Source organism: Leuciscus leuciscus, assembly GCF_965113295.1.
Source record: "Leuciscus leuciscus genome assembly, chromosome: 20".
In the NCBI taxonomy this organism is placed as follows: Eukaryota; Metazoa; Chordata; class Actinopteri; order Cypriniformes; family Leuciscidae; genus Leuciscus; species Leuciscus leuciscus.
This window is the reverse complement of record NC_138744.1, coordinates 5,494,895-5,511,710: the sequence shown is the minus strand read 5'-3', so window position 1 is coordinate 5,511,710 and position 16,816 is coordinate 5,494,895. Positions and strand designations below refer to the sequence as shown.

The following is a 16,816-nucleotide window of genomic DNA, read 5'->3' as shown; positions in this document are numbered from 1 at the left end:
TAATTTTACATTGTGTCTGCGATAGATCTGTTTGTATCTATTTACTAAACATGCTGTGAAACTAATAGTATAATATCAATATAATATGAAATTAATCATCTTTCTCATTAATGTTCAGGTTGGCTGGGTTCAGCTGCTGATTTGCTATTTTTGACGTTAAATGAGTACAAAATAGGAATGGGTGATGAGTAAGCTAAATTAACAATTAAAAAGTTAACTATGCAATCATTGATTGTGAGAAATAAAAAAACGTAACTGTCAAAATTTACTGTAATTATGATAACAGAATACCCTGTACTCACTATGTGAGCTCAAGTGCATCTCCAGAGCACGTGGGTTGCTGAAGCTCTTGTTGCATTGTGGGAAAGGGCAGATACTGGGAGTTTGGTGGGAATTGGCATCAGTCTCTTCTGGGACATTATCTGGTTCCCTCTGCCGCCCGCTGCAGTAATACATCAGGTGGGCCTGAAGGTTCCTCTCACTCCTGTACCATATCCCACATGCTTTACAGGGGAAGATGTCCTCTGAAACACAGATACAAGCATGTCAACTATATTAATTTGTTTATTTTTATATAATATTATGTTTTTATTGTTTGTAGTGCCAATTATATTTATTCATTAAATTCTCATCATTTGGCTATGGAATTGTATTTATTTTTCTTTTTCATTTTATCTTCAGAAGTGGACCTGGAATGGTGGAATTGTGCAATTCCTTAATCTCATCCCTATAGGGGATATATCAGAAGGGGAATTAGGAGTGTTTGGGATGGCTGTATGTAAGTTCATATTTACGGCTGTTGGAAGACGATGGAAAAGTTACTCAAATAGTCTAATAAAATGGTTTTAAATAACAATTCTGCTGTGATGTTGCATGGCAACAGAGATGATTCCAGTAGGCTTGTGCCCTTTCCTCAAGGGCAAATGAAAACACTGCACCATCTGCTAGCAGCATCTTCTGTGTCAAGCTGAACTCCAGACCTCACTGATAAAGTCAACAAACAAAGTATTTGCAAATGGCTTGAATTTTGCAATTACAAGGTTGGTCAGAGTCCAGACATGTTTACTGTACCCCTAAACGGAAGGGCAGAACATCTTGTTCCTCCAGTAGAGGTTAATCTCTGAATAACTACCGCATACTCTGTTTTCAGTGTAGTTTGTTCTGAACTGGCTCAAATGATTGGTTGGAGTGCTTAACGGTGCAGCGCCGGAACAGGTCAAACCCCATATGCAGCAATATTGGGGCCAAGTTTTACGGCAAGACCAAACCCTACAGCTTTATTGTACAGGTACATTGACAGTTATTAGTCTTGATATTTATGATGCCTTTGGACAGTTATTGAGTTTGCGTGTAAACAGAAAGAGTTGACTAAACTCACTGTTGACTATAGCTGTAGGTAATATGGAGGCCATGGCAGCTTGCTGGGGCAGGAGCTGGATGGTGTCCAGGAGGCGTGCTGGGTACATGCCCTCACCGAGAGACATGTGATTGACCGCCTGCAATCGAGAGTCAAAGTCCACTGCGAATGCCACCAGCTCCTCGCCTTCCATCATGTTCTTGGTAGTGGTGCACCACAACTGACCACCTGTGTGACACAGAATAATAGACACATCATTACTGCTGCATTTAGACACTTCAGTTTAAAATGTATGCAAATGTTTTTCATGTAAAAGTAGTTTGATCATTGTTATGATGCATTTATATTAAGATTTTTGCTGCTTGTTCAAATTTGCAACACAGTTCTTAAACATATTGTCACAAAATGAATTGTTAAATCCACTTAAATTAGTAAAATGGAAGATAACTTAATCATTTTGTGTTGGGACTACATTAATCATTTTTGTTGATATAACTACCTGGGCAGTGGATCTGTAGTTCCCAGCATGCTTTTCATGGGACTGAATTAGGAGAGTAAATTGTGAAATTAAGTGTTATTTTGTAGGTTTTTCAGTAAAGAGAAAGACTTGTTAGAGTTTAAAGTTCAGTTATGTTTTTTGAGTTTTGAGGTTACCATTGTGTAGAAGAGTGGTGGTGTGCTTATGCTGTGGGTGGTTACATGATGACCATGATTTGTGTTGTTTTACTCAATAAGCAATAACTGTGCAAATGCCAGTTTTAAGATCAGCCTCTTCTTACTTCCTCATACTTTATGTTTTATATAATTATAAACAAAATTGTCTATAGCATATTAACACACTAGTTTCCTATGGCATACATAACTTTTACAAGTTAATATGACATAGGAACTTACATTTATTAAGTTGGTTCAACACAATTTAACAAAATAAACGCTATTCTTTTGAACTTTCTATTTATCACATAATCTTGAAAAAATTGTATCACGGTTTACAGGTTTTAACAATGATAATAATAAGAAATTTTTCTTGAGCAGCATAATCAGCATCTGGAGGATCATGTGACAATGATTTTTTCTATTTTAAAATATCTTAAAATAGAAAACTAAAAATTGTGAATTTTTATTATACATTTTCACTCTTATGAATTGTATATATTTTTTTCCATCAAATGCTAATTTTACTTTATCTCGAAATTATACCGGAAACTCCAAGACAGCCATAAATTCATAAACACTTTTGCAGTAAAACATTACTGACAGCCAGACACAGCAACACTGGGTAAAAATGGTAAGAGTTTGGGGAGGTACAATCTGTCCCAATTAATGGAAGATGGGAATTGGGTTTAAAAAAAAAAAATCACTCTTTTTGGGTGGTGATGTTACACACTTTAGCTTTAATTAATCATGTTGCTTTAAAGGCATGGTATATCTTTAAGGTCTACTGCACATCTAACATTTGGAGTTCAGATCAAACATTCTGCTTGATCATTTTAAATATACTCAGAGTAGACAGGAAAAGAAAAGCAGGGAGGGATAGATGGAAGTCAGTGGAAGGGGTTTAAGCTCAGATAGCATTTATCTTCACACACGGAAGGATTTCAGCCACACTTCATTTGCCATTCAAGAGATTAAAGTTTTAAAAATGACTATTTACAAAAAATCTGGCTTTCGAGATAACAACAAACCATGATACGCAGATGCTAAATGGCAGAATTAGGACATTGTTTCAGTAGGGAAGCTGGACAATTAATTAAAGCTCTCTGTTAGCTCTCAAACACACTGACTGAGCTTCAGAGGGGAAGATGAGCTGTGCTTTCAGACCAGCTGTTGGGAGGAAAGGTAATGAGAGAAAAACAGGAAGGGAATGTAATTCCTGTATTTAGGAAAATTTACAAAAGGCAAACATAAACACTGACTAATTACTTTGCTGGTCAAGTTGACTAATAAAAACATGTAGTCGTGCAAAAGCTAATCAGCAGTGTTGGGTATAACGCATTACAAGTAACGGATTCGTTTTCGAGTTACCTTGTTTTCCTATTTATTGACTGACAGCACTCCTGTCCTCATGTCGAGGGAAATCGTGCGGAGGCGTTGTGTGCGCTGTGTACACATGGTTATTGTAGTTCTACACTAAATGTGAGCAGGCACATCTCACCAGCACAAAAACAGATTTAGTATTCCTCAAAATTAATAAATGCAAACTCATAATATAATGCAAACCTGCAATAATTAATTATGTTAAATTACTCAAATATACTTTATGTATTTAATCTCACTTTATTAAGCAATGTCTTTGCAGCTGACCTTCGAAGATCCAATTCAACCACTAATAAGCAAAAATGACCACGTTTGTCTTTATTTTTATTTATTGCTGAAGTAAGAATGTTGCAGTGTATGAATGTTGGACTCCTGCGTGCTATTCTTCTGTAATCCAGAATATCAGCACAGCTGAAAGGTTTATTTGAGCTGCGCCCTCTACTGTACACTCTACTGTGATTTTGCATTTCCTTTAGCCTGAAGCTTAATCATTTCACTTTTGGTGAGAAAGGGCTTTTACATTTAGCCAAAAATAGATTTGTTATAAAAAAAAAAACAAGAAAGCCCAGCCTATAGGTGAGAAAAATTTATGTAAAGGCAACGCAACACATTTTCATAAAAAGTAACTAAAGCAGTTAGTTACTTTTTTTGTTGCTGCTTTTTTTTTATTGTAATGCATTACTTTTAAAATTAACTTTCCCCAACACTGCTAATCACCAACACTGCTTGGGTCAGACTGTTGACAGTCAAATCATTGAATAATCACTGTAATGTTCTATTTTTCAGGGGTGCTCAAAAATGAAAGATATCATACAATCAGATCAGATATATAGAAAGAAATAAAGTTAGTGAATGAAATGGCTTTCTAACACAGGCACTGACTGCGAAAGCTTCAGTGTGTTAAAAAAATGCGCGACTGCTGCCAGAAAGAGCAGCTTATCAACGTGTGGATCTGCAGCGGGGAGACACGCTCTTCAGACGGGTCCTCTTCATCAGCGGGATCCTGTCACACACCACACACTGCCTGGAGAGGCTCTCTCGTTCCTTATCTCCTAATTAAAATAACAAAAACTACCGTCGCCATCAGCGCAGATCAAAACTGTCACCTGCAACAGCAGGAGGGCGCAGGTCACCTCTGCCTGCTCAATACTGCTGGAAGTTGCATGAAGAACTCATTACTTGCACTAGAAAAGAAGCCAGAATATGCAGGGTGCCACAACCGCTGCGGCATTGTGGGATGGCCAGTTTCAACATCTCAAACCCGAATCACTGACAAACTTCGACTGCCCAGAAATAAGGTGTAATAAGAATCAGAAAGATATTAAGTGTTACAGTCATGTCCTTCTCCGATGAAGATGTTTTTGAGGCTGCAAGTTTATGATTTACAGCAGAGGTTTTCTACAGGTTCTAGAACAACTCCAAGTACCAAAAACCGTATCATAAAAGTGTTATTTTAGTACTATTTAAACAAAATTATAGTATTTATTAATATTTTGAATGAGCTTTTATTTTAGTTTAAATCATTTTAAGTTGTATTTCAACTTTTTTTTTTAAACTAACAATATTTTTTTTCTTTTTATATATATTCAGTTTTCTTTTTAATTTAAGTTTAAAGTAATTTTAAGTTTTATTTATTTCTTTATTTTAGTTTATGTATTTTTCAGTTTTAGTAATTTAGTGTTTTTGTAATTTTCAATACCATTAATATTAATCAATAATAGTATACCATGAACTGCATAGACACAACAAATGCTAAATTATCATAGTGGCATTTAAAAAATAAATAAATAAAAATCTAGTTCCTAAATATCTCTAAATTCTGAAGTTTTCATGACTTTGATTCAGAATACTTTACACTGGATGGAAGACCTTTGACTTCAACAAAAGATATGAGGAAATGTTTTCTCCTCCCTATTAAAAGCTATTATGCCTACAGTATCTATTCTGCTATTAATATGATTAATGGCACATACTGTAATTATACATTCAATTATTAGCATTTAGCATTTTATCCCCCAACTGTGACCCTACCAGAGACTACTGGAGTCTCGTACCCTACTGTATAGTTAAAAAAAACACACTGCTGCCCTTTATCATCTTAGAAATAAAAGCTTTGCATTTTTAATCCAATTTTGTGAAAAATGTTATGGCAACACATGCACACATACACACACACACACACGCGCACCCAAATGGCAGATTATGTTACTTCCAGTTCTTCCATCACACTCAAACTGAGCACTATGCTTTGATGGATACAGTGACTCTGTTGTACTTCACATTTTTGGCAAATGGAGTAGAAAATTAGCTTTCTGCACAATGTCTACTTAATAAAGCAGCAACAGTAAGAGTAGTATTCTAGTATTCCATGTCAAACAAAACCTAACTTCCTCATGCAGTGAGCTCGAACCCTTCGCAGGTGCAGTACATCATGGGAGATCAGGCCAGCGTTTCCAACTGGTTCTCGCCCTCAACTCGAGGTGCTCGCAGGGTCAGAAAGTCAAACTTAAAGAACAACCACAGTTCAGATGGAGACTTCCTGTCTGTGCCATTGTAAGTTCACACACTGAAACGCACAGGTCGATGGGCAGCCCTAAAGTGAGGGACGCGGGACCCTTGGTGAAAAGCGTAGCCAGCGCGGTGCTGCTTTCGCCTGTGAGCTGTCTGAAGGCAGCAGAAGGCCTTTGTGCCGCGGCCAACGCAGTCGCAATGAAGCCTATTGTCTCCATCCTCCTGCAGCGCACCTGATAAAAGAATAAAGAACTATGACATATTCCAAAAACAATGGAGGAATTAAGGACACACAATACGCCAGCTGCTTCATTAAAACAATCAAAACCCGGTATCCTGTACATAGTCCAGATAACTTAAAAAAAAAAGCTTCTTTTCATACAATCTCGCGGTATAGAATCCTCTAGCGCAGGCTCGTCCTCGCGGCCCAAACTCCCCCCTCGTTCGCACTAATGATGCTTTTAAACACTTACTTAAAGATGTTCACATAAAGGAATTACAGGGGGGTTCAGAATTATGCAATTACATGTGTAAGTCCACGCCGCTCTAATCAAACACACCAGGATGAGCCGTCGTCTGAAAGCCTCAAAGGCACCTAATGCAGGGCACGAGCACTTTGAATGATCACTTTAAAAGATCGACCGTGTTGTAAAAGCACAAAACAAGCCTTTCTAGCGCTCGTTTGCCGTCTCTTTTTCTGTCTTTTTGTGGCAAAAGCCGACAGAAGGGTTTGCTAATGAACTGGCCGGAGGACAGCTACTCAAATGTTTGCATGTGTAAACAGTAGAAGACTTTAATAGTTTGCTGTAAAATGCATAGTTAAACATATCTGTGTTTGTTTCTCCCATCTGTCCAGACAAAAGGCTGCATCGGAGGCCGTGACGCACAAACCTCAACGCTACGCCAAAAATGACACTGCCAAAAAAACAAATCTGGGGCAAAGGAAGGCAAATGCATCCTTTATATTTTGTGTCAATAATGGTGTATTTGATGTGTAAATTGTGTCTTCGTTCCAGAAAGATCAGGCGGCTTTTACCTTCAGACCTTCCGTATTTAATAATTCATTCACTACATGCAAAGCCAGAGCAAATAAGAAAATATTCCACTAGCTCCGTTCTGTTAATATCTTCTGCATAAGGAACAACATGAAATTATGACTTTCTGTTCCTCTGATTCTTTCCGTAAGAACTGCAGGCTAATAAAAAAAACAAGTAAGAGAGCAGTTCTTAAATGGAGGGTGGAAATCTGATTAGACAGCAGGGAGAAAAAACGAAACAATGTTAAATGCCAAAAAAAGTAATTGTGCATAGGCTTATCAGCTATTAAAAGGAGATGAAATGCTTCTCAAAAATGCTTCTCACAATGCTATGCTAACAGGCAGAATGCACTAAGTTGCTAATAGTAAAGTGTGAAGTAAAAAAAAAAAAAAAAAAATCTAATACCAACATTAACAAACAGCAAATAATTTCTCATTTTTGCCTCAGAAATAGTCTAGATGTGGTAAATTAAAATGAAAAAATTAAAAAGAAAAAGAAACAATAATAGAGATGCTAAAGTGACCCACATGCATGTTCTTGGTCTTAATGTTAGCGATTTACCATATGCAGTCTTTACAATCCAATACATTCCCAAATGGATAAGATAAATCTTTCTAGTTGTGTTTCATTTGGAAATACATCAGATAATGGATGTAAAATGGGTTGCTTGGGTTCAGACTAAACTAAGTAGAGAGATGATCATATGCTAACACTAGTTTTTGAACTACACGTGAATCTGCACACTTACAGTTTGAACCTCAGTAATTATAAGACCAAAAACACAACAAACCAATACAGCAGCAAGTCCGTTTACTGATAAGCCATCATCACACTGATATGATTCTGTCTCAATGTCAACACTCACTGTGTATGGCCATAAGGGGGCACTGTTCACATACTGTAATACAGATCTGACCTATACAGTATCAGAACTCTCTCTCTGCTCATCCCAAAACCACACGAGACTAAACACAGACACACAGCTACTTGTCCCTTCCTTGTTCCTCTTAAAAGTGAGTTCACTCCTTTGTAAGCATTTCAACTATTTCATTGTCTTACAGTATTTTCGGAAGCAAAAAATTCCTTGCATCAGGAGAATTACTCAACACATGCTCACATTCTCCAGAGTTCAAGAAAATACAATGACAGTTGTCATCATATAAAATTATAAAACATGTTGGTATTTCCTCAGTATAGGTCAGAAAAGTTCTCAATATTAACATTTGCACAAAATTCCTGCTCAAATCAGTTCAGGTTTCCGATTATGAAACGAGTGTTCATAATACTGAATGATTTATAAGTCAAAATTTGATGTTTATTTAATGATTAAAAGCTGATTTTGACAAATCCCTTTAGAAGTACTTTTCATTTGCAGATTCGAGAATCACACTGACAAAAGCTTTAATTTAGTGTTTAGAGCAACAGCTGTGATGTGAATTAGCATTATAAAAACACACCCGTTCATCAGTTTAACGCCAAACCCAAACTCTGTTTGCACATCACATGAATGTTAAAAAAGCATTTATGGATGAAAAGCAAGCATCCCGCAGTGGAAAATGAATATATATATATATATATATATTTGGCTTGAAATTACACATTTGTTTTGTACGTGCTTTTAATTATGAAAAATAAAAATAGAAAAATCTTGTCCATACTCCGAACACAGATTTGAAATACTCAAGGGTAAATGAGAGTGTTGAGCAAACACTCTCACCGAGATCAGCGCTCACTTCGTCAGGTTACCGCGTAATGGTTGCGGCTAGTCGACATGTGTTTACTGCGGCCCCCCGCTGGGAGGGACACACACACGCCACCCGTCTTGACCATCAGCGTTAATGGGACGTCGCGGCTTCGTGGCAGCGGGGAGCGGTAGTGTTGAGTTGAGCGGCAGACCCCCAGCTGTGGTCGGTGGCCCGCTTCCCCTTCCCAGCATGCTCCACGCTGGGGAGCAGGTGAACGGCCGGGATCCAGCGGGACCGTTCTCTTCCAACATGGCTCCGTCCCCGTGCCACATGGGCCCGTGGACGCTTGCCCTCATGCAAATGCACGGCCTGCAAAAAATGGCTCCTTCTCCTCTTTGGAAACATCGACTGGCAATGACGTTTTTTCGTGGGAGATTGAGCCAGATTGATGCACCTGTCAACCATTTTGGAAGATGAAGGATCGCTGTGACATGGACAGATCGCAGGAAGAGAGCCTGACAAAGATGTCTCACAGTGATAATGCATTTTGGGACAAAGGGGCGTTTAAGGATGAGGCGTGTCATTTTTTATGATATTAATACAGTAAACAATTGAGACAGTGTTTGGCTGAACAATGGTGGACGAGAGAGGGTTTGGGAACCTGTTTGAAGGCGAATTATTTTTGCAACTGTTTTGTTTTGTTTTCTAATGGTGCAGAAAGACATCATCTACAATCATACAGAGTAAAAAAAAAAAAAAATCAAAGTTGTAAACAAAATATCAGACCGTCCTGAATCTTATTTGCTGAATGTAATCCAGTGCTTGTTGCTTACTAATTTTGGAGCGCTGATTCCAAAAATAGTGCCTAGTTTTGCTCTAGCACGTCACACTTTCTCTCAAAATATTATGTTGCTTTTGTAGCATTTTTGGTTTCGACGACCATCTGTGAGGTTTAAGAAGTCTTGTATTATCCCTTAATCACCAGAAAAACTGCCTTCCTCTGAGCCAATTCACAACTATTTGTTCAATTCTCAGACAATTTTCACATGCATGACATTATTTTATGCCTAATCCTAATTGCAAGGTAAGAATTATGGCCAGTGACAGAAGAAAATGCAAATATGACTACATATTGTTTTACAATTGAATACAAATATGTTTTACTACCTCCAAACAGCGACAGAAAATGACAGATTTTGTGTGAAAACGGTTATTTATAAAAACTTACGTTCATGGACATTAAATGGATTTCACTCCTTTGCAGATTGTAATTTAAAAGATATATTTTGAAAACTTTAGACATTTGACTGCTTTTGTTATTTTGCGCAATACACATACATTTGACCTACCAGTCAAAAGTCTTAGATCGGTAAGATTTTTTATGTTTTTAAAAGAAGTCTCTTCTGCTCACCAAGGCTTCATTTATTTTAATCAAAAAAACAAAAACAAACAGAAAACAGTTATTTTAAATGGTCATAATATTTAACAATATTACAGTTTTTTTTATGTTTTTAATCAAATAAATGGAGCCTTGGTGAGCAGAAGAGACTTCTTTTAAAAACATTAAAAAAAATTAATGATCCAAAACCTTTGACTGGTAGTGTACATATAATTTCACATTTTATTTCATTTCATGTCAATTTCAATTTTATTTAACAAAAATAGACAGTTTTGGACATCTCTCTTTTTTTTTTTAAACTCATCATCAAATTGGATAACATTAGGCCCTTTTTGCAAATATTCTTTTTTTCAAAGATGCAGGGCTGTATTATTGAAGTACCTTTTACAGGAAAACACCATTTCATTCTTTTTGACTTTTCAGTGTTACTTGCTGTTTCTTTGTAATTGTTTGTAAAAAGAATTTTCTGACAGAAAATTGCTTGTACACCAAATTTTTTTCAGTGTACCTGAGAAACCCGAACTGCTTGCACCGTAACCCTTCTGTAATTCCACATATTGTGCAAAAGCGCAAGCTAATTACGTCCTCCGTCGCTTCGAGCATCTGAAATAAACATTCAGCGGCTAAAGGATCTAATTGCGTTTGTCGGCTGGTGCGGAGGGAGGACACTGCTGCCCTTGCACAGTGCCATGCTGTCGTCCTGGCACGGCCTGTCCACTGCCCCAGGTACTGCCATACGGCCATCTGGAGCTGACATCTGTCTCTCTATTGATCATAAGGGTTTAGCACTTGATCAAACAGACTGCGACAGGAAATTGCTCTTTTCCCCACAGTAAAGGTGGGCGGCAGGCACGAGGGTAATAGAGTGGAACAGATTCGCTGGGTCTCACCGCAGCACACACCAGCCCTGGCATCCACAGCAAACGTGGAACGGGCGCCGGTGGGAACGCTGTGCCAGGACGTGCCCACTTCAGCTGGTGTGCGTGTGTTTGCGGCAAGACGGTGATCCCAGGAGAAAGAAATAAAGCGGTAAAGAGACTGTTTTAAAATGAGAATCCTACGGCATCATTAAAACTTCTCGATATGCGTTGAAAGGCTTCACTTCGCAGCACACTTTTGGAAAATGACACAAAAATGGCAAAAGAGTTTGGAGAGGTGTCAAAAAACAAACCCAAATATATCCCCAAAATATTTACAGGGATAAATGTGCCAGATGGGGACAACTCTGCTTTTTTTTCAGAAGCAAACATACTCTGTGATTCAGGATATTATGCTGAATACAGGAACATTTTAATGAGCGCGAAACATCTGCTAAACTCCTCGTGCTAGTCCAGTGAACCACTTCTGCACAAGATTTCATTATATTTATACAGATTTCATCTTTTTAGCAGCACAAAACACAATGATTAATATGTTATTAGAAAAAAACTAACATTTCTTGTGAACTGTCATTATGCTTTATATACAGTGGCTCCAAAAGTATTTGGACATGCTTAAAAACAGCTGAATCATTGCATTATTATAACGAAATATCAAACCAAACGTTATTGGTTGCACTTTATTTTACAGTACGTGTACTTACAGTGTAGTTACCTAAGAAAGTACTGGTAATATAAGGTAACTACATGGGTTAAGGTTAGGTTTAGGGGTGGTTCAGGGTTAATACCTAGTTATTACCCAGTTATTGCAATTACTATAATATGTACATGCGGAACAGGACTGTAAAATAAAATGCTACTACATTAATTATTATAGAGGAAGAAGACATTAAGCAAAAAACTTTGCCAAAAAAGTTAGTCAGGCTTTAAATGATTGATTATTGTTGATCAAAATGAAAACAAAACTTAAAAATTTTACAGGCACTATAAATGTAAAAACATGAGCGATGAATTCATGCCAAAGTGACAAAAATATGTAGCAGTGCTTCAGTGTAAATCATATAATATTTCATATTAAATATGGTTATAAAACACACTTTATACATGTGCTGAGGTCGCATTTCCCCTAGCCAATCGCAGTCGTGTCACTATGACATTTTGTTTGTGCATGTAATTCGGTTCATGTTAAGTTAGTGATTCACCCCTCCTCTTCCTGCCCCTCATTTCTCCTTCCCGCCGCTGATTAAACCTGCGACCGTCCCCCGTCTCGCATTTCCATTCAATCTCAGGGCACCGAAAGCCAGATGCACAAGGTGCTTCACTTTTGCAGCTTCGCAAAGAGAGAGAGAGAGAGAGAGAGAGAGGAGAGAGAGAGAGAGAGAGAGAGAGAGAGAGAGAGAGAGAGAGAGAGAGAGAGAGAGAGAGAGAGAGAGAGAGAGAGAGAGAGAGAGAGAGAGAGAGAGAGAGAGAGAGAGAGTCCTGTAGCCCAAGGAAGAACAAGTTGAAAGTGCGAAGGAGGAGAAAAAAAATATGACCAGGGGATGTGATAAAAAATTATCAGCGAGTGTGTTTTCCTGTTTGGTTTTAATCTACATTTAATTAAATTCTTATCTGCTGTGTGCTTATGGCTGCATTTGAATGGCACGACTGCATTCATTATGAATGGTAAAATTGAACTTGGCGCATTGTGTGTGGCCTAATAAAGCAACAAGGCTCACTGCGGTGCATGCAGGAGAAATCAAGTCAATTAAGACGCTCTTTAAATTACCACTGTATCAAAACAAGGAGCGCCACATGCTCCATAATAGAATCCTGACAGGCAGAATGCAAACAGTTACTGTGTTTAATATACAGGTACATCAGCCCGTCGCATGAGCCCGTCCCGCCCTGAGGGCCCAGATTTACCGGCCCAAGAGGGACCGAAATAGGGTCATTACATAGAGAGGTCAAATGAAATATATTTGTATACATTACCGAACTAACAAGATGTTAAAATACTTCTCCTGTGCCATCTTAATAACTATAAGTAGGCAGTTTGTAGACTGATTCCCTGAGAAAAGTGTAAACACTGTGACACTATCAAAACATTGCTGTGTTTATTTGAGTTGATCCTAGTCAGCTCAACCAATAGGGTGAGTTTAGGGCGGGACTATGAGTTTGTTGTTCTTTTGACCTCTATATATTTCTCAAAGAATCCTGAAAAAAATTAAATAGTCATGATTTCATCAAAAAATATTAAGCAGTACAACTGTTTTCAACGAAGGAATGTTTCTTGAGCAGCAAATCGGCATATTAGAATTATTTCTGAAGGATCATGTGACACTGAAGACTGGAGTAATGATGCTGAAAATTCAGCTTTGCATCACAGAAATAAATTACATTTTAAAATAAATTCAAATAGAAAACAGCTCTTTTAAATTGTAATAATATTTAACAATGTTTACGTTTTTACTGTATTTTCTGATCACATAAATGCTTGGTGAGCATAAGAGACTTTCAAAAACATTAAAAAATCTTCAAAGGAAGTGTATATGTATTATGTAAGGCTCCCACAGGAAAGAAAAACTTCTGACGTCTTGTTTCTAACATTTGTATCCTGAGATAAAAGGCCAAATGTCCCAAATTGAGCTCAGTTTTGCCAAGACACTAACGTCTACAATCGAAAGTCAGATGCCAATGTAAACTCAAACATTTCTCATAAAATTCACCCTGTTGCCTACATTAATCTTACAGCTCTACACTTTTCTTAAATGTGACCCAGGATCACAAAACCAGTCACAAGTCTCACGGGTATATTTGTGGAAAAAGCCAACAATACACTGTATGGGTCAAAACTATCCATTTTTCTTTTATGCCAAAAATCATTAGGCTGTTAAGTAAAGATCATGTTCCATGAAGATATTTAGTAAATTCCCACCGTAAATATACAGAACATTAATTTTTATGAGTGAATGCAGCACTATCGCGAACATAAATGGACAACTTTAAAGGCGATTTTCACAATGTTTCGATTTTCTTGCACCTTCAGATTTCCAAATAGTTGTATCTCGGCCAAATATTGTCCTATCCTAACAAACCACACACCAATGGAAAGCTTATTTATTCAGCTTCCAGATTATGTATAAATCAAAATTTCCGAAAATTGACCCATGTGACTGTTTTGTGGACCAGGGTCACAAATGTCAACAATTATTGTCTATTTATGTTGGAATTTGAGGAGAAAAAAGTTATATAAAAGCTGATACTTAATTGAAACATAACTGAGAACTCAATTATATCCCCTGAGTTACGAAAGAGCTGAATATCGGTGATGGGACAATAATCATAGACCCTAAGTATGTTCACAGACCTTGTTATAAAGAAAGCGGACATGCATGTGCTGCATTGAAAAGGTTGCAGTGATATACACTAATGCCTTTGACGGAGAGCAGGATTTGCAGGATTCCATACGGCAGAGAGCAATTCATCAGAGGAAGGACAGAATGAGAGTGTCACAACGCAGACGCTACAGTCATACCTGCCAAAATCCTTAAATTCAGATCAGGCCTTTGCATGAGTGTGTGTGTGTGTGAGAGAGAGAGAGAGAGAGAGAGATGAATGGCCGTGGTGCGTTGCAGAGGGATCGCGACAGATAATCGCGTCTCTCTCGAGCGGCGGAGAGCTCAGATCTGCTCTTTTAAAATAATGTCGAGGGAGTAAAGTGTCTCCAAAAGCCCCTGCGTGCAGGTTATCTTGGGCATTCTGTGTTTGCCGTTTAAATCTTAACGGGACACGAGCAGGTGCGGAGAGCAAATACATCTGGAGTGGATAGGAACTGGAGTGGAAATGTTGTTGCAGAGGAGGGAAAGATTAGCTGTCGCATTGGGCCTACGGAGATGAAAGTCTCTTCCCATGGCTTTTATTCCCTCCACATAAAGGAGGAGAGAAAACAGGGGTGGAAAGAAAAAAAAAAACTATGAAATGTGCAGCACACCTTGTACAACTCAATTTTATGATGTCCATTACCTCACTTCCACCATCACGCTGTCTGCACAAACGTCCCTGATCATGAGCCGGATTTTCTATCAGTGTTGGGGAGTTCACACTAAGGATAATAACTATAAAGGTAAATATATAGTTCTAAAGATCGTTGTAAATATAAAAGAATAGCAGTAGTAATAGTAAACGATAGTAGCACAGAGAAACAATATTTTTGGAAACGATAAGCAGATGAGCAACAGTCAATCAGAATCCTGCTTTAAAGAGCTTGAGCATTTGAGCTTGAGGGGATAAGAACACACACTGTATTTTCATGCAACAGTAGCTTCGACATTGTTAGCTTTTTGTTAGCAGCTTGTATAGTTGCATACTTAAAATCACGAGAAGCTTATACCTTGGCAAGCAGTGGCTTCCGCAACACCAGCATGTAGTGAAGTCTTGCAGATACACTGCCTTCATCCAACCACAATTCAAAAGAACTTTATTTATGCTGCCATTTAAATATGACTAGGGTCAAATACATAAATCTCCCAGGCTCTTTAATGACAGTGGATTGTAGATTGCTCTTTTGTTTATCTTTTAAACGAACACACACACACACACACACACACACACGTGAAACATGCCAGTCTGTGGCGGTTGCGTTTGATATGCTGTCTGAATGATTCATTTAGCTCACGGTTTCAATTGTCTCTGTAATTGACCGCCGGCACTGGCACGTGACATCGTCACCCGTACGTTATCTGCGCGGTGGCCCCGTTTGGGCGGGCGTTGAACAGCGGGTCTGTGAACTTCTCACGCTTGATGGCAGAGACTGAAAATTAACCCAACTTCTCATTATCATCATAAAGCATTTCTTCAGTGACAGCGTGACACCTGCAACCTTCATTTGCACATGCTAAAACAATGCAAAATGGCCAGTGTTTTTATTTTTGCAGCTAATGTATGCATTTCATACAGAATATTAATTTTGGAGCATCAAACCCATATCTGGGATTATGACTGCTAAATGTATGGGTAGTAGTCATATTATACTCTTAGAAAGCTGACATGTCCTGCAACGTGTCATGCCATACTATAACTAAAACTAACAGCATTTTGCCTTTTTTTTTTCTGCTGTGGTTTTTGTGTAGCCTGGTTAAAACCAGACCATTTTCAGTAGTAACTGAGTTATGGTCTGGCAAAGCTTCATTAATAACTCATTTCCAACGGACGTCGCTCAAATGCCTTTGGGTGCAATTGGATAGACCTAAAACCAATCAGAGCGATCGTCATCGTGTAAAGCCCGCCTCAACGTTTCTGATTGGTGCCGCGATTTCGACGGATTAGAAATGGGCTTGAATGAGCTCTTTGCCAGACTATTTGCAGAGCAAATCTAAATTTGCCGTAAGTTTGTCTGGGTTTTCCCAGGCTAGTTTTTGTGGACAATTTTTTTAAAGTTTTAAAAGTTGTTTAATAACAATTTTTATACAAAGTTTTCATAAACATATTATTTATTAATATAGAATAGGGTTGTAACGGTATACTGGTTTATCATGGTATGAACATGTACGATTATCATATTGTGCACATTTGCTTATCTACGGTATAAATATATATTAGATGGAGAATCTCACCTGCGCATAAGCAACTTCTTTCCACTCTCAAGCTTCAAATCACACAGAATAGTCCACTGATGCTACAATAAATTTCAGACTTGTACAAAATCTAGTTGGACCAGTCAATCGTGTGTTCGCAGAAGGATCTAGTCTGCAGTTATTTGGGTACAGTGTATAAAACCGTGTCAAATTTGAAGTCTCGAAATATGCAAATGGTGGCCTGCTTTTGTCTTGTAGAGTTCGCTTGGCCTTATAAGACGCCCCAACTCCTGCCAAATCCGGCGCTCGGAATACATTTAGTTCTTCTAATTTTAATTTAAATATGGATATTTGTGG

The 16,816-nt window shown here is 38.0% G+C and overlaps 1 protein-coding gene across 2 annotated transcripts in view; it reads right to left on the bottom strand.

Moving 5' to 3' along the window:
- Positions 1-16,816, bottom strand: part of zfpm2a (zinc finger protein, FOG family member 2a) — a 177,859-nt gene that overhangs the window by 3,549 nt on the left and 157,494 nt on the right. For both annotated transcript variants that reach the window (XM_082150648.1, XM_082150647.1), the window contains 2 exons: positions 1,379-1,585; positions 303-524 (listed from right to left, as the gene is read on the bottom strand). In XM_082150648.1, coding sequence (XP_082006774.1) covers positions 303-524; positions 1,379-1,585 — 429 coding nt within the window. The remainder of the gene's footprint in view (positions 1-302; positions 525-1,378; positions 1,586-16,816) is intronic.